At 43.5% G+C, this 24,030-nt stretch overlaps 2 protein-coding genes across 10 annotated transcripts in view; one reads left to right on the top strand and one right to left on the bottom strand.

Annotated features, from left to right (window-relative positions):
* RECQL5 (RecQ like helicase 5) overlaps positions 1-14,928 on the bottom strand; it is a 56,701-nt gene extending 41,773 nt beyond the window's left edge. Inside the window, exons 1-8 of one of the 9 annotated variants that reach the window (XM_034789779.1) lie at positions 14,872-14,928; positions 13,385-13,520; positions 12,459-12,580; positions 9,255-9,773; positions 7,827-7,932; positions 7,249-7,360; positions 2,503-2,665; positions 1,088-1,170 (exon numbers count right to left, since the gene is read on the bottom strand). In XM_034789779.1, the coding sequence (XP_034645670.1) occupies positions 1,088-1,170; positions 2,503-2,665; positions 7,249-7,360; positions 7,827-7,932; positions 9,255-9,773; positions 12,459-12,580; positions 13,385-13,505 (1,226 nt within the window). In that variant the 5' untranslated portion in view covers positions 13,506-13,520; positions 14,872-14,928. Of the gene's footprint in view, positions 1-1,083; positions 1,171-2,502; positions 2,666-7,248; positions 7,361-7,826; positions 7,933-9,254; positions 9,774-12,458; positions 12,581-13,384; positions 14,637-14,662; positions 14,841-14,871 lie in introns of those variants that run through there. The other 8 variants (XM_034789778.1, XM_034789777.1, XM_034789785.1 and 5 more) reach the window with 8 other exon arrangements.
* Positions 14,929-14,979: 51 nt separating this feature from the next.
* The window catches only part of SAP30BP (SAP30 binding protein), a 57,406-nt gene continuing 48,355 nt past the window's right edge, over positions 14,980-24,030 (top strand). Inside the window, exons 1-3 of the mRNA XM_034789789.1 lie at positions 14,980-15,137; positions 17,486-17,595; positions 20,758-20,805. Coding sequence (XP_034645680.1) covers positions 15,023-15,137; positions 17,486-17,595; positions 20,758-20,805 — 273 coding nt within the window. The 5' untranslated portion in view covers positions 14,980-15,022. The remainder of the gene's footprint in view (positions 15,138-17,485; positions 17,596-20,757; positions 20,806-24,030) is intronic.

The following is a 24,030-nucleotide window of genomic DNA, read 5'->3' as shown; positions in this document are numbered from 1 at the left end:
ATGCCTTTCTTTACAGCAGAGATGATGTGGCAAAGTCAAAAATAGACAACTGGAATGTCCAGTGTGAGTCAGAAAATAGGAAAAGCTGTGCAAAGAAACACTGCTCATTCCCTTTGGTTTCTTTAGCAGAAAAATGCTGATGCTGCATGACAATTCCATGTGGTAGCATGGGAGGATGTCATGGTCATACAGTAGCCCCTTCCCATAACCAGATAATCAATATACAATGCTAGGTGCCAGTTTCACACTCTGAGGACTTGGTGGCAATGGGCACCCCATTGACAGGAGATGGAGAAAGATGAGATGCTCAGAACAGAGGAGAGATTATACTGCATGTGGTTACATAAGCCACTGAACCAGCCAGTCTCAGAGGCAGTGACACTCAGATACAGGGTAGGTGGCCCAAATCATCAGTAGAAATAGCCAACACCTTGTGCAATCTAACACAAGGGCCCCTGGTTTCTGCAATGCAGAACCTGGTGCAGAATTCTGCAGCAAACTAGGAATTCTGGGGTAGTTTCATGTACACTTAAAAGTAGAGAGTGTTTTAAATATGAAAATACAACTTTGGGCTATTTATTTTAATATTAAAGTCAGTTTATTTTATGCTTCTCTCTGATTTTCAACATGCTGCTGATTTCTGCATTGGCAGCAAACAACTGCCTTGTAGAAGTTGTCATAGGGGAAGTTGGAGGTTTTAACAGGAGACAGTTAGTTATGTATTTTGGTGCCTGGGAAAGCAGGTGGGCAGATAATGGGGTTTGTGAACATAAGAAGGGCCATTGGTTTGACCCAGTGTGGCCAATCTAGCCCAGTACCCTGTCTTCCAGGAGTAACAATGAATTAAAATGAAAGCAGGCAGTTCACACCTCTTAGAACTACTATTTCTGACAGTCTTCCCATAGACAGTACTGCATCTGTTACATTCAGTTCACATTTTCCACCAAAACTTTGAGGTCTAGAAATTTAAGTTTTTCCACAGCATCATAGTTCCAGAATACACTGGCAATAATGGTGCCAAAGAGGGGAAGAGTAGATTAATTCACCCACCCCTCCCGCTATCAACGCATACAAGAGAGACACTTACCCCAGCTCTTCACAGAAGTTCACTATAGCATCAAACGCCGTCAGCACAGCTTTATCAGACTCTTTCAAGGTGCCTCTTTTCTCCTGGGAATAATAAAAGACAATGCTTAAAGCCACCTTCAATGTAGCTATGGACGGATGCAGCACCTCTGCTGACAGCCAAATCCGACCATCTTTCCAGATCATAACTGCAACCAGATCTATGCTCCGCTTCTCCACCCCATGGTAGTACCGCAGCCAAGAGTGACCACCACCTCCTCTGCCATGCCTTCAGACCCTCTGACACTGCTGCAGCCAGGTCCAGCCATCTCTTCCCCAGCACTTCTGCCTCTTCCACTCTAAGCTGCAGCCAGATCCAAGCACAATGTCTCTAACCCCAGTCCTACTAGCAGTAATGTGGCCAGAACTGGAAAAACTCTATTCTGCCTTGGGACAGTCTGCGGTAACTGCAAACAAGGGGCTGACTATACCAGTGGTTCTCAACCAGGGGTACGTGTAACCCTGGGGGTATGCAGAGATACTCCAGGGGGTACACATCAGCTCCTCTAGATATTGGCCTAGTTTTACAACAGGCTACATAAAAAGCACTAGCGAAGTCATACAAACTAAAATTTCATGCAGACAATGACCTGTTTATACTGCTCTATATACTATACACTGAAACGTAAGTACAATATTTATATTCCAATTGATTTATTTTATAATTGTATGGTAAAAATGAGAAAGTGAGCAATTTTTCAGTGCTGAGACACTTTTGTATTTTTATGTCTGATTTTGGAAGCAAGTAGTTTTTAAGTGAGGTGAAACCTGGGGGTATGCAAGACAAATCAGACTCCTGAAAGGGGTACAATAGTCTGGAAAGGTTGAGAGCCATTGAATTAGACCGTGATGGGGTGTATCTGGCCTTCTCTATCTCTTGCTGCAGTGGTTGAAGCACTGACACCCCTCTGCTCTAGGAAAACCAACTCATCCCAGGCTAAAAACAAGAGTTAGTCCTCCAGAGGCCCAGAAAGGCCAGGAGGAGACCCTGTCCAATCAGGAGCCAGCAGGCCAGTTAAGAAGGCTTGTCTGCTTCCTCTCCAGAGGAGTACTGGGGGAGACTTGGACAGAGAAGGAGCTCTTCAGTGCAAACCCTGAACCAGGCTAGGGCCTTGGCTTCAAGCACTACAATCAAGCACTTGCCTGTTTAAAGGCACAGACAGCCAAATTCGGAGTTTAACTGTGTAAAGATGAGTGCTGAGCTTGCAGCATAGACTGCCCTGCTCCAAACAGGCTGCCACAATTTGTGAACTGAGGCAGGGACCACCCATAGTACCATGCATTGCACAGAAAGTGGTGCTAGCCAGGCCTGTGACATAGACAAAGAGCAAAACCTAGCGTTAGTAGTGCTGTAGGAAGCTCTTCTGCAGATCCTACCTGGAGTTTAGAGAGCTCCTTCTTGATCAGGAAGGACACTTGCTCCCGGTCATTCCTAGAGTAATAGAGACGGCAACAGGACAGCTTCCCATCTCTCCCAGCCCTTCCAGACTCCTGGTAATATCCAGCCATCGACTTCGCAATATTCCAATGGGCAACAAATCTGCATGGGATAAGAGAATGGTAAGCATCAAGTTGAAGTCTTTTCTCCCATCATTGTAAACACAGAGATGTTCTCTACTGAGTCCAACAATAAAGTAGAAACAGAGCAGCGTAAGTGGGAGCAAGGACTTAGAAGGGAATGGAGCAAGGGATTCTTAACTGGGCATTCTTAAAATAGTAAAGAGGCACCAAGGGAAGCTACAACAAAAGCCTAGTGTGTGTGTAAACAATAAGTCAGCGGGACACACCCAAAGCGAATGGAGGAAAATAGGCATGGTGTATATACTATACGTGCATAAAGATATACAGCTGTGAAGGGGGGAGAAAACAGTATTGATCTCCAGGAGTTTGCGTTCTTTTACTGTCAAGTTGTGCATGTTATTAATATGCATTATTTACTTTACGGATTTGCAACATGTTTTATAATAATATTATTCATAGATTCCAAGGTCAGAAGGGACCATGGTGATCTAGTTCGACCTCCTGTATACACAGGCGATAGAACTTTCCCCATTTAAACTTCGGTTAGAAGCTTCTTTGTCTACAAGCTATGCGTATGGAATTCTGTCTCACAAACTTCAACTATACAGTAAGGGCTCCCTTGCAATCATAATATGCCACCATGGATTATTACTAAACAACCATTGAAGTTGCACACAAAAACGGCAATCAAAATACCATTGCATGGCTGACTTAAACCTGTAAATGCTAGAACATTCACTGACAGCTGTGTTCTCTACCCTCTGGGTCCCTGAGCAGTTTATGCTCCGGTGATGTGCTACCAATATTTTATACAAAGGGTTCCCTCTGTGGAAGCAGAGAAAGAACTGACAGGAAGGAACTGCAATGCATGACAGTTCGTTAGCAAGAGTCAGGCTAACTGTAACTCTAATAACGCGAGATTTGTAGAAGCGAGGATTGTGTCAGGCGAGTGGGAAAGAACTGTGCGAGAAGTTGTTGCGACCTTGTGTAGATAATGTGTAGAAAATATTGTATGTAAGCTAGAGTCAAAACAAGTGAGAAAAATAAGATATCAAGATGGCCTATGTATAAACAAAATGCAGCTGTTGCTTGTTATTGTCTGTAATGAAAGGTATAAATGTTTGCTGTAATTGTTTACCTGTAGAGAGACCTGCTTAGTTCTTTCCCTCTGCGCAATTGTGAGAGAAATAAAGCATCTGACTTGCTGTACCCAAACAAAAAGTGAGAACTGTGTTTTTCTCCGACACCTCAAAAGTGGCCTCATTATTGTATGCTAAACCCCATACTCCAGAAGTTTGTGTGCTGCAGACGTATGGAGTGAGAGACTGCAGGAATCTAGTCACTGGTTATCCTCATTTAAACAAAAACACTCTGTCAGAACCAGGGCCAGGCGGGAGGTAGCAGAGCATAACATTTCCTCCTTGCCTGTATGTTTATGAGCGCCTCAAATACGCCATCTCCAGCCACAGTGAATAAGCAGCAAATAGGGAGGGGCTGGCAACAGCAGGGGAACCCTCCGTTCATTTCCCTCAGGGGCCTCCTCCACACTTCTCAGGCATGATCTTATACCTGATGATGTGTGTACAATTCCTGTCCCAAGAACTTTGTTACTGCAGGGTTACGGTTGATTGGTAGTACCACATACCCTTCTGGAATATCAAATGTGTCTATCCTTAAGCCACTGAAAGCCAGGAAATAGTCTGTTCTGCCCAACAAACTTAACTCTGCACCAGCAGCTGGCAAGAGCTACTGGGGTTCTACTGTCAGTATGTTTTGTCAAGGGTTGCCCTTACAAGCAACACAGAATGACTAAATGTGCTGTTTTATGTGTTTTCTCATTCATCTGTATGCTCTCCCTCTGCTCTCCACTGTGTTAGGGACTGGCATATTGACTGGTACAGGGATTTCTTGCTGCAGGTTGCTACAGTTCATAATACTGTACAAGGAGACTCCTCATTTCTGTGCTGAATTATGTGGGTTGTACAAGTAGAGGAGCACAATAGTCAATTCTGCCTTTGTAGCAATCTAGTAGCATCCATGACTGTGCTTAGGAAGATGGCACACGTGTGAGCTAACCCATTCATCTCAATGGGGTCCTTCCCCATCTCCCAAAGTCTACCCCAGCAACTGTTGTGAAACAGTAATTTCAAGAAAATCTCTCTAAACATAGAACCATAGAAATGTAGGTTTGGAAGGGACTTCACGAAGTCATCTAGTCCAGCCCCCTGGGTTTTAGAGCAATTTTAATATTAAAAACAGCTCCTCATGGGGGAGGAGAGACCTGTATCTGAGGAACTCCTTGTCCAAATTACCCCAATTTGCACTACTAACTCCATGCTGGGCCCTGATGTGGCACAGCGATATTGAGGGCTGAGGGGGGGGAAAATGTGGGTTGATGGTGCCACCACAGTTACACCACGATCTCCATTTTAACAGGGGTGACAAGCACAAAGTCTGTTTTTAAGGGATGGTTTTTAAATGTTTATAATTGTTTGTTAAACTGCTGTAGAAAAAAATCAAGCTGTTATGGGGGGAATCCCATTTGAGGTGTGCTATGCTTGTTTTAAAAAGTAGCAAATGACTTTAATTTTTCTAGTATCTGACATTTCCTTCAGCCCTCTTTCATAGAAACTACAGCCCTCTGAGAGGTAATATGGATAGCTGTAAACTTTTGGTGTCTCTAGACTGGATAAATTATTGTAGAAAGATGAAATTTGTTTACTGTGTTTATTTTTCATGACAAACACATATTACTGGTTTGATACGGTCATCTGTCCGTGTCAACATCAAACCAGTTCTTAGAACAGAACTTTATTGTGGGCGCTTATGCTGATGTCCAGCAGCCTCTCTGATCATGCTGCCATTGTGTGAAGCCATCACTACTTGTTTTTCTTTGATCACACTCAGGGCATGGCTACACTTGCAGATGTAGAGCACTTTGAGTTAAACCAGCCTTCATAGAGCGCAGTAGGGAAAGCGCTGCAATCTGTCCACACTGATAGCTGCAAGTGCACTGGCGTGGCCACATTAGCAGCTCTTGCAATGGCCACAGAGAGCAGTGCATTGTGGTAGCTATCCCAGCATGCAAGTGGCTGCAACCTGCTTTTCAAATGGGGGGTGGGGAGGTGGAGTGTGTTGTGTATGTGGGGGGAGAGAGTGGGTTTTGGGGGGGCTGAGAGCATGTCAGCATGCTGTCTTGTAAGTTCAGACAGCAGCAGACCCCTCCCCCCCCCAGCATTCCACAATAATGGCTGCTTTGTCTCGGAGCAGATAAGCATGCCAGCTGTCAGAAACGGAGCTTTCAAAGGGCATATCTGCATTCCTGCAGTGATTCCAAAACAACGACAAGAGTGGCCACTTGACTTAAGGGGATTCTGGGACGTTTCTGGAGGCTGATCAGAGCGCAGTAATGCAACACCTCGTTCACACTGACACCTGGGCGTTTCAGCCAAAGCGCACTAAGTGTTAATCTTCTCACCGAGGTGGAGTACCAGGAGCGTTCTAGCCCTAGAGTCAGAGCACTCTACATGCCTTGCCAGTGTGGACAGGCAGTGAGCTAGGGTGCCCGGGGCTGCTTTAATGTGCTCTAACTCACAGGTGTAGCCAAGCCCTCAATCTTCAACTGTTCAGGACTTGAGTGAGCAGCATGACCAGGTTGCTGTATTGTTGGTGCTGACTACAGACTTTAACCTTCCATTTAATGCTATTATGCATGAGGATTTTAGAGCACTCAGAAAAATCAGCAAATCTCATCCTTTCTATAGGGATGCTATTCCCCACAATAATGCCCAGGCATAACTGCAAGAGAAGGCATTCTTCTGAATTTTCTGGTGACCTGCAAACAGGCATGTTTGCATGTGCTCCCCTATTAAAAAAAAAACAAAAAACAACCCAAAACCAAATGTTATGATGTATAAAGAAGGCCTGAAAGGATTTTTCTTTCTTTTTGTTTGTCCTTTACCTTAGGAATATCAAGTCTTGTCTTCCCAGTTTTTGCTAGAGGACTAAAAGAATTTTAGCTCTCTTGGCCCTTAGCTGAAGGGGCAGGTGTGTTGAATCTTTCACAAAGACAACTTTTCTTCCAAGTGTCTGCCAGCAGTTTGAGTTAATCAGGAATTAAGCATAGTTTTAAACAGCATCTAAGAAAGTCTTTCCCTCTCCACTGCTCAAATTTGTCTATTTGATGCCAGTCTAACCCTCCAGGGAAACCTCCGGGAAAACAAGGAAATGAAAACCCAATCTTGCAAAAGCAACTGTCAAGCCCCTTTATACCTCAGAGAGCAGCAAAGGAGAGTACACTTCCTTTGTCTGTAGCAGGTCCCCTCAAGTCAGACCCTCTAATGATCTGTGTTTAACACTGGTATCCCATAACGAGTAAAAGCCCAACCTTTCCACTCTCTGCAGCTTCTAAACAGAAACATCTCTCACATGTTTATGAAGTTTGAAGATGAATTCCTCCCATCCCCACGCCCTCTTGTGGAGATCTGGTTTCTTCACAGGGAGGGCTAGAGAAGCGCATCAAGTTCTTGAGACTGCAGTTAGTATACGGGGGAGGGACCCTAAGGAGGATGTTTTCCCCTCTCTGCCCAAGCTCCTACATACCTGACATTAGCTTTGTCGACTCCCATTCCAAAACTGATGGTAGCAACAATAACAGGGACCTTTTCCTCCATCCACTCATTCTGAATTGAAGTTCTGTCTGCTGCCTTCAGCCCTGGGGAGGGAAAAGGAGAGAAAGCAAGGAAATCAGAGAGAAAGAGGAGATACTCTTTCACCCCTCAGTTCCCCAGCAATCTCTCCCCACTCTCTTGTGTATAAAAATGTGCTGGTCAAAGTCAAGTACATTACCCCCCACTTCAGACTGGCTCATCATCAAACAAAAGGACTCAATATTCCCCCCACCCCAAGAGGAAAATTCAGTTCCCTCTCAGGCAAGAGCCTGAATAGATAGGACCGGCAGAGGGCACTGAGTTCCAGAGCCAAAGGAGCACCTTTCCACCCCATCCCACCCCACTCAGGTCAAGGGCCTGTCAACTCAAGCTCCTGACCAAATCTCAGCAGCCACAGGATCACATGTACAGAGTTGCTCCCTAAGGTAGCCCTGACCCAGACTATTAGATAATGTGAAATTCTGCAGCCCTGACTGAGGGGCTGTACACTGTAGACACAACATCCAGTACCTGCATGATAGGCCTTGGCTTTCACTCCTCTGTAGCTCAGCTCAATAGCCAATTGGTCACAGACCTCTCTCATCCTGCAGTACACAATGCCACAGCCAGAGTATACCTACACAGAGCCAGAGAAGAGAAAATCCAGCACGCTATCCGGGGGAAGACGGAAAAAGCTCACAGCCATTACTGCTGAGGGGACAGGGCTACAAAAGCTTGAGACTCTTCTCCCTGTGCTGGCTCCCCCTGCAGCCGCAAAATATCCTTTGAGTTGTAAGTATTCCCAATGGGGTTGATAAACCAGCATGGAAGTAAACCAAGCAGGAAGCATGTTTATCCTAGGTACTGCCATGGCCCATCATTGTAGTATCTGAGCTCATCACAATCTGTAATGGAGGCAGGGCAGTGCTATTATCCCCATTTTGCACAGGGAGAACCGAGGCATAGGGAGGCTAAGCGACTTGTCCAGGGTCACACAGGGAGAAGTGAATCCAGTTCTTCTAAATCCTAGACTAGTGCCATAACCACTGGGCAAACCTCTCTCTCTCTCTCTCTCTCTCTCTCTCATTTTTTGCCACAGACACAGAGCAAAACCAAACAGATGTGTGTGCATTTGTCAAGTGAGAGAAAACAAAATCAGCTGAGAAAGAAATGTTAACCGTAAGGGAAATAAAGCATCTGCTGAAACAACATGGACATGTGAAGGCTCACCAGGAAGGGTGCCAGCCAGTGATCTCTGGCACAGTGGGCCTGAGCCTGTGAACTGATGAACACTGGCAACTCTCATTGACTTCAGTAGGGAACGGAGGTTACTTTGCAGGATCGGACCCAATAAGCATTGAGACCGTTCCTGAGTGCTACGCCCTCCAATGCTTTACCAGAGAGCCCGCAGAGAGGGTCTCCATCAGATATGTACAGAAATGCTGCCCCGCAGTAACTCCCTGAACAGTCAGGCTTACAGAAAGGGACAGGAGCACATCTGCAATGGCTAGTGTTCTCTACCACATGGAGAGAGGATGCTGAACCAGCGAGGCTACTGCCGTAGCAGCTATGGGGCGACTCAAGTTTCATAGCCTGGAAGTAGAAGGGTGGGGAGATTCTTCTCCCAGCTCCCTGCAGAACCCCCTCACATCAATGCCCATCCACTTAGGCTTGGTGAAGGATTGGGGGAAGAGGGCAGCGACATTGTGTGTGTGTATCACTCTATAAAGGCAAAAGTTCACCACCTTGCCATCAAGGTGAGGTCAATATCTGGAAGGATAGCAAGTATTTCAGAAATTTAGAAGAAGTTTTTCAAAAAGTACCTGAGTGTTTCTTTCAGTGACCTCTCCCTTCCCCATCTTAGTCCTATTAGTGCCATCCCGATACCACAACGTTTAGGACAGTTCTGTTCCATTTACCATTCTGCCCTTGAAAGTAGCTTCTGAGACTTAAACCTACCCCTTGGGCATTCTTCTCTTCAAGGGCCTTCAGACAGAAATCCTTCAGATTCGCATAGGGATCAGTCAAGAGCTCCTTAAACTGCACATCATAGAACAGGTTAGGTCTGAAGCAAGGCGTCTTAAAGGTGGCAACAGGTTGCTTTAGCTTCAGTGACACCACTATGTCATCCTGGACCTGTTTGGTGGCTGTGGCAGTCAGGGCGACGCATGGCGTGTTGGGTATGCGAGAGCGTAAGGAGCCCAGTCGCAGGTAGTCGGGTCGGAAGTCATGTCCCCACTGGGAGACACAGTGAGCCTCATCTATTATTAGGTAGGATAAGAGATTTCGAGACACAAGGGAGTTCAGGGTGGGCTGGAAGGAGGAGGCGGCTGCCATCTCTGGGGTGATATACAGGAGCTTCACCTGAGGCTTCTCGCTTGCCAAGTCAGCCAGGATGGTCTTCCTTTCCTGAGCAGAAAGCTTGGAATTCAGAGAGTAGACTTTGACCTTCAGTGCCAACAAATGATCCACTTGGTCCTGTGATTAAAAAAGAAGCAAGTGGCATTGAAGAAAGTCTTTACCAAAACAACTACTATAGAGATACATACAATAACCAAGCTTTACCTCTAGTTTCCAGACCCTGTCCACCCACATCTCACCTACTGCATAGCCTCAGCTCCAATTGTCTTCAAGTGCAGGAGTCTTTTTAAACAGGCTTAACTGCAGCAGCTAACAAAACTGCTCAGCTTTATCAGCCACCCATCTCTTCAGGTAACCATCAGCATTTATAAGAGACAAAGGTTCTCCTATCAGCAATGAGACTGTCAGCAGGGACCCAGTTATTTTCAGACATTGGAGATGACAATGAGATCATCTCAGGATGATCAGCATCAGCTCACTGCACTGAAGGAAAATACATGACAACAACTACTCACATTTTTATAGCGCATTTCATCCCTCAGAATCCCAAAGAACTTTACAAATTTAACTGGGTATAGACTATGTACCGGGATCACTTCGTTCACCACTAAAATTGAGCCATCTCGGGTAAAATTAAATCAATTTTAAAAGCCAGAAGGAACTCTTAGATCATCCATTCTGACTTTCTGCATAACACCAGCCATAGAATTTCATCCAATCACCTCTGCACAGAGCCCAAGAACTTGTGTTTTAGCTAAAGCATCTCTTCTAGAAAGGTGTCCAGTCTTAATTTGATTACATCAGAAGTGGAAGAATACAGCACTTTCCTTGGTAGTTGTTCCAATGGTTAAACACCATTCCTGTTAACTATTTGTGCCTTATTTCTAATATGAATTTCTTTGGCTTTGACTTCGTTTCGCCTTTCTCAACTAGATGAAAGAGCTCATTAGTACCTACTATTTTCTCCTTATAAAAAGATACTTATACATTGTAATCAAGTCATCGCTCAATATTGTTTTTGATAAACTAAAAAGATTGAGCTATTTAAAGCCCTCACTGCATGGGATTTTCTCCTGCCCTCAAATCATTTTTGGAGCTTTCTTTCACTCTCTCTTTTCAACATCCTTTTAAAAAGAGTATGCAGTATTCCAGTATCAGTCTCACTAATGTCCCGTACAAAGATAAGATCACCTCTCTACTCCTGTTTATACATCCAGGGATCGCATCAACCCTTTTGGCCACAGACTCACACTGGGAGCTGATGTTGAGTTGCTTGTCCACTATGACTCCTACATCCTTTGCAGAATCACTGCTTTCCAGGATCCAGTCTTCCACTGTGTAGTTATGGCCTGCATTCCTTGTTCCTAAATGTATCAACTTACATTTGGCTGTATTAAGACACATTTTCTTCAAATGGGCCCAGCTTACCAAGTGATCCAAGTCATCAACATTTACCATTCTGTCAATCTCTGTGTCATCCAAAAATTTTATCAGCAGCAATTTTATATGTATTTCCAAATAACTTATTGAAAAATATTGAAAGTGTCAAACTTAGTCCTAAGTGCATCCGAAGAAGTGAGGTTTTTACTCACGAAAGCTTATGCCCAAATAAATCTGTTAGTCTTTAAGGTGCCACCAGACTCCTTGTTGTTTTTGTAAACTTAGTCCTAGAACATCACTATGGAACATCACTAGAAACAGCTCCATTTGATGGGAATTCCTCATTGACAATTATTTTTTGAGATCTGTCAGTTAGCCAATTCCTGATCCCTTTTAAAAAAAATAGCACAAGACAACGCCAAAGTACATGCTAACCAGAATGTTGTGTGGCATTAAATCAAATGCCTTACAAAAGTCTAAGTAAAACAGCAGGGAAAGTCACTCTTCACAACTGGGTGACAAAGCACCAGAAAAGGCCAAATGTCCATATGGAATTGCCCTGAAGCCTTAAGTGTTCAAGGAGTGGCGCTGCCTGAAACTTCTTCTTTCTGTGATGGAATGGGGAAGAACGACAGAAAGACAGCTTGATACTAAGCAAAATATCTGTTATGAGGAAAAACTGATATTTCCGAGGGGTTTTACTACAGAAATAAATAAAATAGTAATTTTCTTCTTAGGAATGGTCCAATTTAATCCATTTTCGATGTTCTACTTTGCTGCCTCCAGATAGTACATCTCTGAATGGAGGTAACAGGCAACGGGGCAAAAGGAGAGAGAAGTGATCATTTAGATCACCTATTAAAAGTTAAAAATAAATAAATAAATCCCCCTGCAGTTAGTTTAGTTCAAATCCTCTTATTCCCCTTTAGGATGTTAGATTGTGATACAGCCCTGCCATGGTTCTGCAAGCCAGGATACTTTAAACTATGGTTAATTGGAAAAACTCTACTGTCAAGTATCAAAGGGGTAGCTGTGTTAGTCTGGATCTGTAAAAGCAGCAAAGAATCCTGTGGCACCTTATAGAGTAACAGACGTATTGGAGCATGAGCTTTCGTGGGTGAATACCCACTTCTTTGGATGCATCCGAAGAAGTGGATATTCACCCACAAAAGCTCATGCTCCAATACATCTGTTAGTCTATAAGGTGCCACAGGATTTTACTGTCAAGGCAGTTAGCAACAGTATTCTTACCTACTAACAAGATCAGAAAACCAAACCCACATCAATGAAATGAGAATAAAGAGACCAACTGGGATCAGAGGTTGGCAGTGGGGGAAGGGATTGGACCCAACTGTGCATCCACACAGTCTCCCCACCCTTCCTTCACTGATTGCTTTTCCACAGCTAACAGGAGATGGTTACCTGAATCAGTGCAATCAGAGGTGAAATGACAATGGTGATGCCCACTTGCAGAACTGCAGGAAGTTGGTAGCACAGGGATTTCCCTGCCCCTGTGGGCATGCATACAAAGACATCGTTCTTGCCTGCAAAGACAACAAAACAAAGCTCAAGGCTACTAAACCGTGGCAATTCACCTAGATTCTGCTCTGGAGGACTGGGCACAAAGTCTTTTAGATCAAGACAAATTGCATTAGAAGTGTGTCTCTGCAAATACAATGCCACATGCCAACATGAGAGAGGTTTCTTTTAATTTTTAAAAGAATAATAATAAAATAATAGCAATATTTTGCACTTCTCCACTGGCTTCCTTCCAAGCAACTCTAACCACTTTATGAACATGAATTAAGCCTCATAACACCCTTGGGTGACAGGAATTATTCTACCCAGAGGTGTAAATCAAAGTACAGAGAAGTTAAATGACATACCAAACTTATATCAGCTCACTTCCAGAGAAGCTTGCTTTTAACTCATCTGGCAGGTTCTACATCCAGCTACCAAACTAAATGGACCTTTACCGCAGCCTGTTCAACTTTACCACAAATTCTCCCAGTACTGGACTGGAGCTGAGAATCTTTCCGTTATAGATAGAATATTCTTTATCAAATAAACTATCACTGTATTAAACAGCATCCACTGACAGAGAAGGATGCCAACCAACACCATGCTATTTAATAGGCAGAACCATACTGGTGATCTAATGCCACCATGGCTACTGGCAACAGCTGTGTGCATGTGCTGGTTTCTAGTGGAAACAAGAGAAGGATCCTGGGATTTTGACTCAATGTCAAAACAGGTGTGACACTGGTTCTTTGAACACCATCTCACGCAGCAAGACTTAAAATTGAAGAGACAAGGTTAGAGTCCCAAGAAAGACAGTCATGCCTTACCTTTCACCACTGTCATGGTTGCGCTCTCTTGCAGAGAGGTTTTAAAGGAGTCAAACCCAAAGATCTTTTTCAGAGTTTTCTGGACCTTGCCATCTAGGTCTGAGGGAGTGTAGTCGTTCATCGTATAGGTACAGTACTGGAAATAGGTCAAGGTAAATGAGAAGGAAAGGAGCTTACTTAGCTCAACTGTTGTTCACACCAGCAACCAATCACAAGTTCTTCTTGGTCACAGAGAGAATTTTTCCCATTAGATTACTGGCTGCCAAAGCATCAGTTTAAACTGCTCCAGGAATATTTTTCTGGGAGTATATATGATTCCAAAGTCTCTCTCTGACAGAGACAAAATCACTTGTAAATCAGCTTCCCTCCCCGATCCTAAAAATAAGGAAAAGCTAATCTCATTTACACTTGTGGCAAATCCCTTCTTACAGACAGCTCTAGCTAGTGTTTCTAATATAACGCCATATGTCGGAAACACCTGAGCAAGAAGAGAATCCACTTATGTAGTACTCTCTTTAGACTGAGCAGAGCACCTGAATCACACACAACTTGCCATCCCACTGGGAAGCTTACTGTGGGAGAATGGCCTGATTAAACAGGAAAGGCTAAGGAAACATTTGTGTCCTTTCTGCCTGCTCTCAATTCTCATCCCATGGCCTCTAATGCCTCACACCAGCTCTTTTCATACTGGCACCTTCTTCACCTGCTCTCCTCCCCTCTCTGCCAACCTTACTGCTTTCCAGGTCTGATCTCACTCACAGCCCTGTCATTTGGTTTGCTCCACCTGCACTTGCTTCCCAGTTGTCCCCACAACCTTCTTCTCCCTTACACCCACTACTTCCTTCCTTCCCCTCTCGCACACCCACGTCCTCTCTATGCCCAGATCCTCTTGCCTTCAGTCTGCATCCTCCACCCACACTCCTGCCTCTTACCACCTTCTCCTTCCCCCGGAAAGCTTCCCCTCCCCCCCCAATTATCACTGAGGGAGCAAAGCTGAAACTGCCAAGAGAGGAAAGGGGTGAAGGAAATGGGCAGGTTCAAGGTCCCCTTTAACCCAGACCAGTCCCAGGCGCCAGAGCTGGTTTTAGGCAGTAACTCTGCTTGGCAAAGGAACCACCTGAATCAAGCCCCCCCGCCAGGAAGAGGTTCAGGCCCAAGAGACTAGCCCCTGCCTGCACCCTCACTCCAGGGACTACTTTATCCCCAGGTGTTACCCCCATGCCCCTTTATTCCTCCACTTCCCCCTGCCTATATCCTTCCGCCCAGGCTGCCCCCCACCTCATTACTCGCACTTATTCAGCTTCCGTATCGGCTGCTGTTGCTGTGCTGTTGCTCCCGCCTGGGCGCGGGTTGATGACGTCAGGGCTAATCCCCTTTAAACAGCCCAGTAGGTGCCATTGATTTTAGAGTTCCGTCCTCGTGCGCGCCCATTCCCCTTCCCAGCCTCTCTTCTAACAGGGCCACGTGTCTCTGGGCACCACACTAACCCTCGAAGCGCTCCTGGCTTGAGTTCACTGGGCTCAGCACAAGCCGGAAGGGGTGGGTCTTGTTGCTATAGCGCTCGCCTCTTTCCTAGCCCAGCGTGTTGCCTGCGTCATCCTCGGTCGCCGGAAGTGTGCCGTAGGCGGGCTGAGGAAGATGGCGGCGGCGAAGAAGAGCGTCCTGTCGTCGTTGGCGGTTTACGCGGAGGATTCCGAGCCCGAATCCGACAGCGAGGCCGGCGCGGCGGGGAGCGATGGAGGGACGGCAGCGGGTGAGTTGCGGGGCAGCTGCCGCTGCTCCTCCTCCTTCACCGGCCGGAGAGCGCCCGTCCCCGACGGGGGTCGCATCCTCCTCGCTCCCGGGGAGCAACCCCCTCTCCCCCGAGCAGCGTTGCTCACTCCTCTCCGCCGCCCCTCACCCACGGGCGGGAGGCAAGTGGCGGCGGAGAAATGCCCCTACGAGAGGCGGGCGTCCCCCTCCACCAGAGCGCCCCGGGGAAGGGATGAAACGCTCCCCGCTCATAATCTGCAGGGGAAGCCTCTCCCCGGTGTAGGGGAAATCTGCTCGTTTTCCTCCCTTCGTTGTAGCAGAAGTGAGACTGTTCCTTCGGGTCCCAGTGGAACCGTATCACTTTATCCCCGGTATGCTAAGTCTCTTGCGATAGCGGCGAGAAGGAAGAAATTACTTCTACTCCCTCGCCACCAGTAACCAGAGAAAGGGAGCAACCTCCCGTCCCCGGTGGCTTACAGAGGAGTCAGCTGCTTTTTCCATCTTCAGAATACAGTCAGCATTACAAGCGACAAAGTTCGCCTCCCTGAGTCTAGTGGGAAGTTAATATATTGGGAATTACAGGCCAGTCAGTTTAATTTTGGTACCAGGAGAGATAATGGTGCAAATAATCCCATAATTGGTTTGTAAGGACCTAGAAGGTAATAAGAAACAGGCAATATGGATTTGTCAAAAACAAATCAGGTCAAACCAACCTAATATCCTTCTCTGACAGGCTAATAAGCCTTGCGGATAGGGGGGAGCTGTAGATGTACTATATCTCAATTTTAGTATGCCTTTTGATGCTGCCTCCCATGACCTTCTTATAAGCAAAATAAGGAAATATAGTTTAGCCAAACCTACTATAAGATGTGCTTGCAAGTGGTTGGAAAACCATACTCAGAAAATAGTCATCAGTCCAGTTGGAAAGAGATACTGAGTTGGGTCCCACAAGGATCTGTCCTATGTCCACATCTATTCAAGATATTCATAAATGATTTGGATAATGCATGGAGAGTACACTTGTAAAGTTGGAAGACAATATCAAGCTGAGAAGTGTTGCAAGCATTTTGGAGGACAAGATTAGAATTCAAAATGATCTTGACAAATGGAGTGACAAAATAAGATGACATTCACTAAGCACAGATGCAAAGGGCTGCACTTAAGAAGGAATAATCAATTGCACAAATACAAACGGGAAATGAATGCATAGGAAGGAATACTGCAGAAAAGGATCTTGGGATTATAGTGGATCACAAATTTAATATGAGAACAGTTCAGTCCTGTTGCAGAACTCACATTTTGTGCTTGCTATTGTTCGTGTCCATCTAAATCAGGGTGGAGGCATCTTAATCTTTTTTTTGTAATTGTACTTTTTAAGCTGTTTTCCTAAAGAACAGTTGATGCTCATTGGTAACCATTCAAAAGTGTTATTTTAGTTGCAAATTATTGTCGTTACGCTAAATTTTGCTCTACACATTTAACCAGTTATGTAGCTTAACATACATTTATTCAGCTTCTTTATTTTTACATTTTTTTTACTATATTAAATACATTAGTCACCATTTTCTGTTTTACTAGATGATCACTTGCCATCATTCTGTATCAAGCTGTACTTAGAAACTGGAATTCAATTTAAAAGTACTAAGCCAGCATTTTAAAATTGTTTTTATTAAGAAATAAAGCTATCATAAGTGTGGATACAGAAAGTTTTGTAAAACGCATTTTGATTTTTTTTCTAACTTATTAAACAAATGATCTTCTTAGTGAATTCACCTGATTATTTTTGGTCACCATACCCTTTGGAATTTTAGAACTAGTAGATCTCATCTCTTCCTGTCTAGTTGTTTGTTAATAGATTGGGAGAGAAAAACAAGCTTGTCTGCTTTTTTCAGTTCCTAATCGGTTTCTTAACTTTGAATGAACTAGTTATTGAACTGAACTAGTTGAGTAAACTGAAATGAAGAAAATATTCTCTCTGTACCTGGAGAAGAGGAACTGCTGTCAAAAACTGGTTTAGCACAACAAACTCTGGTTCCAAGAGTTTAGTCAGTGACTTCAACCACTTTGGTGGCTTGACTTTCTTTAAAACGTCAAAATAAAAACAAATACTACTCAATATTATTATTATTATTTTTATTTATTAAATGATTTGACTGTAGTGAATTTAGGCTTTAACACAGGTTCTCGTAATTTCAAATTTTAAGTGTGTTTATGATGAGAAAAGTGTATTTAATTTAAATTAAAAATTTGATTTAAAAAAAAAAAAAAAGGTTTTATCCACCCTGATCTAAGTTAACTTTATGCCTTGATTATGCTTTTTCTTCTTTTTTTCCCCTATGCATGGACTAGAAGAAAAAGGAGGTCTGGTGTCAGAAGCATATGGTGAAGATGATTTCACCCGGTTGGAAGGAGATGAGGATGGGTATGAGGAAGAGGATGATGAAAACAGCAGACATTCAGTAAGTAGTTTGTCCTCTTATGCTAGCTGGTCTGACTCCCCGTTTAAATATCCCTATAGTGCCTTCTAGGGACTTCAGAGTGCTTCCCTAACGAGACTTTTTTACACACCCACACCACACAAGAAATCCTGACACTTCATCCTCTCCTTCAGCCACCAAACCATGCTTACCAAATAACTTCATTTCCTTTGGTCTGTTTTAAAATCCAAGAACTCTATCTTTCAAAATATCAGCTCAACTCATCTGTGTTGCTTGTTGCTAACTTTTTAGTTGCCATTTTAACTCCATTTTCTGGATAAGATAAGGTACCAGCTTTATGTATTGATAGTTGAAATATAAAATAAACCTTCATTTCTTGAGCTATAAAATTGGTTATGAAATCCTGTAGTGGGGAAATGGAGAAGAGAGGTGGAAAGCTCAACTGCACTTCTGAGAGGCATGGGGAAAGCCCTGTAAAAGGGCAGCTAGCTTTTGCATGATCAGGCTGGAGAATTAGCAGGAATGAAATTGTGTAGCATCATGTTGGGTTTTTTGTGCATAATCCCACTTACTACATCAGTATCTTGGTGTAGCAGTGATTTCTTGTCTAGAGCTGTATGGCTTTTGTTTGTCATGAAAGCATGGCATGTTATAACAGCATTTAAATACCAAAGTAATGTATATCGCAAAGCATCCCTAAGACATATACAGTGCATGAGAACTTCACAGGGCACCAATTAGCCAAACGTAGTTATGAGATACAAAAGGGTGGTCAGTCTCACCATGGGGCAATGGCCTAATGAAAAGCCCAACTGCTATGAATGGGGAATTTGGGAATCTGTTTTAGGGTTCCATCACTGGATCCAGCTAAGAGGATCCATCTTCTGGATCCAACCCTTGGTAGTAGGTGGTTGAGAAACATGAAGCTCCTTCCCTCCTCTAGCTGCAGAAAGGAAGAGAAGGAGCTTTTCTCTCCTTGCCCTCCACAGACTACTGGCTGGTACAAGATTGTATCTCTGCTGCTTTGCCCCTTCTCCAGCCTTTTAGCTGCTGTGAGGAGTGCGGGAGGGAAGTGGTCGCTATGACTGTAATCCTCTACAAATTCCATTTTTTGTGACCCTCCCTTGTGATTAACTTCAGTGTCTCAGCTACTGCTCTTAGCTGTCCCAAACTGCAGCTGGAATTTAAATTCTACTTTCACTGGCTCTGAATAACAGAAGTGAAGCAGACTGTTCTTGTTAAATTCATTCTTCTGCAGCTTAGAAAAGCTATGACAGCAGAGACCCTGGAGTGATTTTTGGGTGTTCAGAAAGAGTGTAAACTAATGCAGTTTCATAGTGTTAATGTTGGCAACCATAAGAGCTAAAAGCATCTTTTTATTTAAAAAAAAAAAAGAGAGAGAGAGCTTAAATTTTGTAGAAACCAGTGGATTAGGCTGAAATGCTTGCCAAGAAAACTTTCTTGTTCAGCACTGAGAAGTGGATTTTTCAAGATCTGCATGCACAATTTCTTGGAATGTATAATGTAGCTAGCCACCATCTCCGAGGGGGCAAGATGTGGAGAGCATCTAACTTTCTTCAAATCTCTGTACTAATTATTCATACACTTCCAGCTGTGTACATGACATAACCCTGGATGGTCTACGACCCAGTTACCTAGACTGACTCTCATCTTATGTACTGTTGCAATAGTAGGACATCAATTTCTAGGACTAATACTTCAAGGATCAGCATTAGAGCCTTCTTTGTGGAAGGCTTTTGACTTTGGAATTTGCTACTTCTCCTGGTTCATCTGAGTCCAGGTTTGGTGGCCTTCAGAGAGCCAGGCAAGTTGCACTTAATTGACTAAGCTTTTGTCTGTTTTTCCATATGTTTACATTGGCCATAGTATTGGCTGGTAAGCTACTTTCCTGAATAGTTGTGTGTAACTTGTATGTTTGGTTTTGTAAATAATACCTATATGTTAAGGCAGTAGATTTCTAAAAACCCTTTGCATTGTCTAAGACTTAATAGTCGTGAAAGTATTGCACCCCATGTTCTCTTTGATTTAATAGCCATTTTAAACAAAAGGTCACCTCATTGGTAAAAGCATTACAGCTCTGATAAAAACATGGAATTATTCTGTACTGTGATCTTGAATTTTCTGGCAATTTGACATGCTCATTAAGACTGAGATGGCACTTTCATTAGCAACTTCTCTTTCTGTTTTTAACTTTCTAATTTTTTTCTTTTGAAGCTGAAACATCAAGTGTTTGGGCTCAGGCCAGAGTTGAAACTGAATGGAGAAGTTTGGGGGAAATCCAGGCAGCGGTCTTTAAGTTATGGGAGGACAAAATATATTCTATTTCTTCAAAAGTGACTTGTTTTGACTTGAGTTATGTATTTACCTCTAAAGATACATAGCTCTGTATGACCCAAGTTAAGTAGCTAATGAAGCAGTGTAGTCCCAGCTGATAATCAAACCTATTGGTAAAGCCAAAGGTCACCTTTAACAGGGGTTACCATGCCGATGCACTTCAAAACTTGATCTCTTAAAACTCTTTACTTGGTGGCATTTTGTGCAACATCTGGCTCTTATTTCTGGATGGAAATGGTAGAATTAAATCCTTCCAAACACCGGCTGTTTCCTCCTGTGTGTTTGGAAGTTGGGTGAAAGCAATTTAGGGCACTAAACTAGAATGACAAAGATGCAGTGTCTGCCGGTATCACTGGCTCTTTGAAGCTTGTGAGTGTGGCTTAGCACCACCAAGCCTGCATGCTGAGTAGGATGGCAGGCAAGGTGTGTCCTGTGTACGTTGCTGGTGTATGCTTGGCGTGCAGTAGGTCTTGCAAATGCTGCTTTTTCTGTGAGGGTTACAGAGCAAGCAAAAACTAACAGCTGGAATTATCAGATGAGACAAGCTTGCTGACTTTTATTGTCCAGTTTTGAATATTCAGGAGCTGTATGATATCTGCAGGGGATATTTGCTACTTGGAGTTGTTCTTTTACTAAACAACACTTTTTCATGGCTTATCTGATTCATCTCTTGGTCATGCAAAGGGGTGGGATGGAGCTCATGATGACTTGTTGGTTGAAAGGGTCTTGGACTGTCACTGGGCTGTTGAATGCAAGCCCCTTGCTATATATACAGGAACTTGCCAAGCCCACCCTTTAAGCTTAATCCTGTAAATTCTTGTCTTGTAGGAAGATGACGATTCAGAGACTGAAAAACCTGAGGCTGGTGACCTAAAGGTATTTGGAAGTGTGGTGGGATGTGGTTGGGTAGCTGTCTGCAACAGGAATAAGTCTTAACAGCATGGCTTGGTTCATGGTTTGTTTTCTGCTCTGGTTAGTCTTAGTGCTTAATTGTTTTTATTCTATTTTATTTGCACCTGTAACATGAATATTCAGGGATTTCAATTCTGGCTCCTGAAAAAGATCTAAAGAGGCAGCAGAGCTATTTAGCTGGGGCATTGATTGATTGGCATACAGAGGTCTGAAATCATGAGTGAGCCATGTTGTGAAATGGATCTGACATGGTGGGATACTGACAGGAGGCTTTATTGCACTGATCTGAAAGAGATCATCATGTAATACAAGGAGCCTATCCTGAATATTCAGAGCCATGTTCTGACACAAATGTCTGAACACTTTCATCTGGAAGACAGATTTTACATGAGAAACAGCTTGATGATTCAATTTGGAGTGTATTCCTGGAGATTGTGAAATCTTACAAAATCATTTGAGAAATAATCCAAGCACTTTACACTAGTCTTAGTGTTCCTGTTGTAAGGATTCTTTGTGCAAAGCTATCTGACTGTGAAAGACCATCATTAATATCAAATTAGAGATTTCCAAATAATTGCTTTTATAAATTACCTTTCACACCCTTGTGCATTGTATAGCATATACCAGGGAATACTTTACATGCCTTTGTGGTGCGAGGCAACAGCTGTTTAATAGCATGTAGTAAGACTAAACAGGGACAGGAAGTATATTTGGTGGGGATACTGTGTCCGCTTGAAATAGCATAAGAAGCATCTATAGAGAGTGAAAACTAATATGTTAGAATTTTTGGCTAGGAAATTAGGTTAAGAATTAATTTCCCTAACAATATGAAAAGTGCTGTTGGATATTGAAAGAGAACAGATTGTCAAGGCCTTAGTTTTACCAAGGACCTGTGTCCTCTGACAAGCTACATCTAAACCCTACAGCAAGGCCTTCTCATTTTCATCAGGAAATTGGAAATGCTATGGTAGCTTCATGTACTCTTAAAATATAGAGGTCTTTATTGGATAGCATGAAAATTAACATAATGATTTCAGTATAATTTTTATCCAGTTTGAACATGTTTTACAATAGCCCCGCCTCATCAGTTTACATAATTCTTTGGATTAAGTCGGTCTATACTTTTAATATACCTAGAGGTTTTGGCAGCTGGATAGGAGTCTGTGGGTGTCTTGCACCTGGGAGTGCATGGGACATGGTAGAGGTTTTTGGCATACAGGAGGAGGCTGAGGCTTTTGATACTAGGAAAAAGGAGAAATACATTGCAGCTTTCTCTTGTCTTTATTCAAGGGGGAAAGTGATTGCGACTAGACTATAACAGGGTTCAAAAAAGAACTAGATAAGTTCATGGAAGATAGGTCCATCAATGGCTATTAGCCAGGATGGCAGGGATGGTGTCCCTAGCCTCCGTGTGCCAGAGGCTGGGAATGGGCAGCAGGGGATGGATTACTTGGTGATTGCCTGTTCTGTTCATTCCCTCTGGGGCACCTGGCATTGGCTGCTATTGGAAGACAGGTTACTGGGCTAGATGGACCCAGTACGGCCATTCTTATGTTAATTGGGTGAAGAGGCTGGGGAGCAGGTTTCAAATTTCTAGTTCCCCACCTCAACAACCACTTTCCACTTCAAAATACTGGCCATTGCATCCGTCACCAATGGCTAAGCACATCAGCTGGATGTTTCTTCTAAAATTATCAGCAGACTCAAGAAAATACACATTGGTTTGCACTTGGTTCATGTTTTTACAACCATATGGGCTAGCAACAATTTTTAAAACAAAAGTTTAGAATCTCTAGCAGAATCTAGTCCCTGCTGCAGAACACAGGGCCCTGGTGTGGCTACTTGTCCCGCACCTGTTGTGTGAATGAATGAGCTCAATCTCCAGAGCAGTTGATGTACAGCTTTTTCCAGCTATAACTTCCACCAGAAAATACTAATTTTCTTCCCCATGTTACGTCATTCAGCTGCAAACAAAAACAACAACAAAAACCTGTCCACGATGGCAGTGGTGCGATCTCTCTTGCTACATCTTATATATTACTTTGCTAAAACTTAAACTATCACCTTATCTATCAAAATATTCATTCATAAACAGTTTTCTCCTTTAACTTCCATGCTTCTAATGCCTAATATGCACTGCTGTCCCAATCAATCAATAGGGCTGCAGTTGTGATGCCATGAACACTCTTAGTATTACTTCTATTACCGTACTGCCTAGGAGCCCAGCACAACAGGCTAGGCACTGTACAAACACTTAACTAAAAGATAGTTCCTGCCCCAAGGCACTTAGTCTGGGTTCTTGAATTGCTAAGTAAAAATGGGCAGGAGATGGAGGAATAGAGCTTCTCTGTGCACACACATTTGTAATGAGCAGTAACAGGTAAGAAAATACAAACATGGAGATAAGGCCACAGAGGCTGAGTGACATGCCTAAGGTAATGCAGTAAGTTCTGATTCCTATTCCAGTGCCTGAACTAAGAACACCTTGCCTGCAGCCTCCCTGGTTCCCAGAAAATATATTCTACTTTGTCACCTTCCTGCCACTGATCTAGTACGGTCCTGGAATTCAAATGGTTCTAGGAACAGAGCCACCATTCACATCTGTGCTGTTCCTCCATTTAATTGGCAGTGGCTCTTTTTAAGGCCTGTTCTTTCACTTTAGCTTTCCACTGCTGTTCTATCAAAGCTGGAGCAGCGTGCCAGCTATACCTGCCCTGGGGAAGAATAATTACAACAGAAGGGATAATGGGGGAAATCCAGAGTTACATAGAGTTAATGTTGTTAAAGAGCCATACACTAAATGAACAAAACATTGTTCAAACATAAAAGCAGGTCTTGCATCAAGGACTTTAATGATCTAATTCAAATACAGTATTAAAGAGAGACGGTTATATTCAAAACTTGGAATAGAGCATCAAAGAGGAGATTGATATTGGGAATTGAGAAAATGCTTGATTTCAGACATGAGAAAAGGAGTCAGTCATGACAAGAGGCAGACTGTTGCTGTCATAGCCAGTAGTATGGAAGAAAATGTAAAGCGGAATGGGAGGCTGAGGCTTAGGGAGTATTTAGGCAAGTGGAGTATGTTGGACATGGAGGGAGGCTATGCCTAGGGGGAAGTGAAAGCTGAGATCTAGGGTCAAGTTCAATACATACATAAGCAGGTGCATCACCATTGACTTCAGGGGA

This window comes from Trachemys scripta, chromosome 14 (assembly GCF_013100865.1).
Source record: "Trachemys scripta elegans isolate TJP31775 chromosome 14, CAS_Tse_1.0, whole genome shotgun sequence".
Classification (NCBI taxonomy): Eukaryota; Metazoa; Chordata; order Testudines; family Emydidae; genus Trachemys; species Trachemys scripta.
The sequence above is the reverse complement of the archived record's forward strand: the minus strand, read 5'-3'. Positions and strand labels throughout refer to the sequence as shown.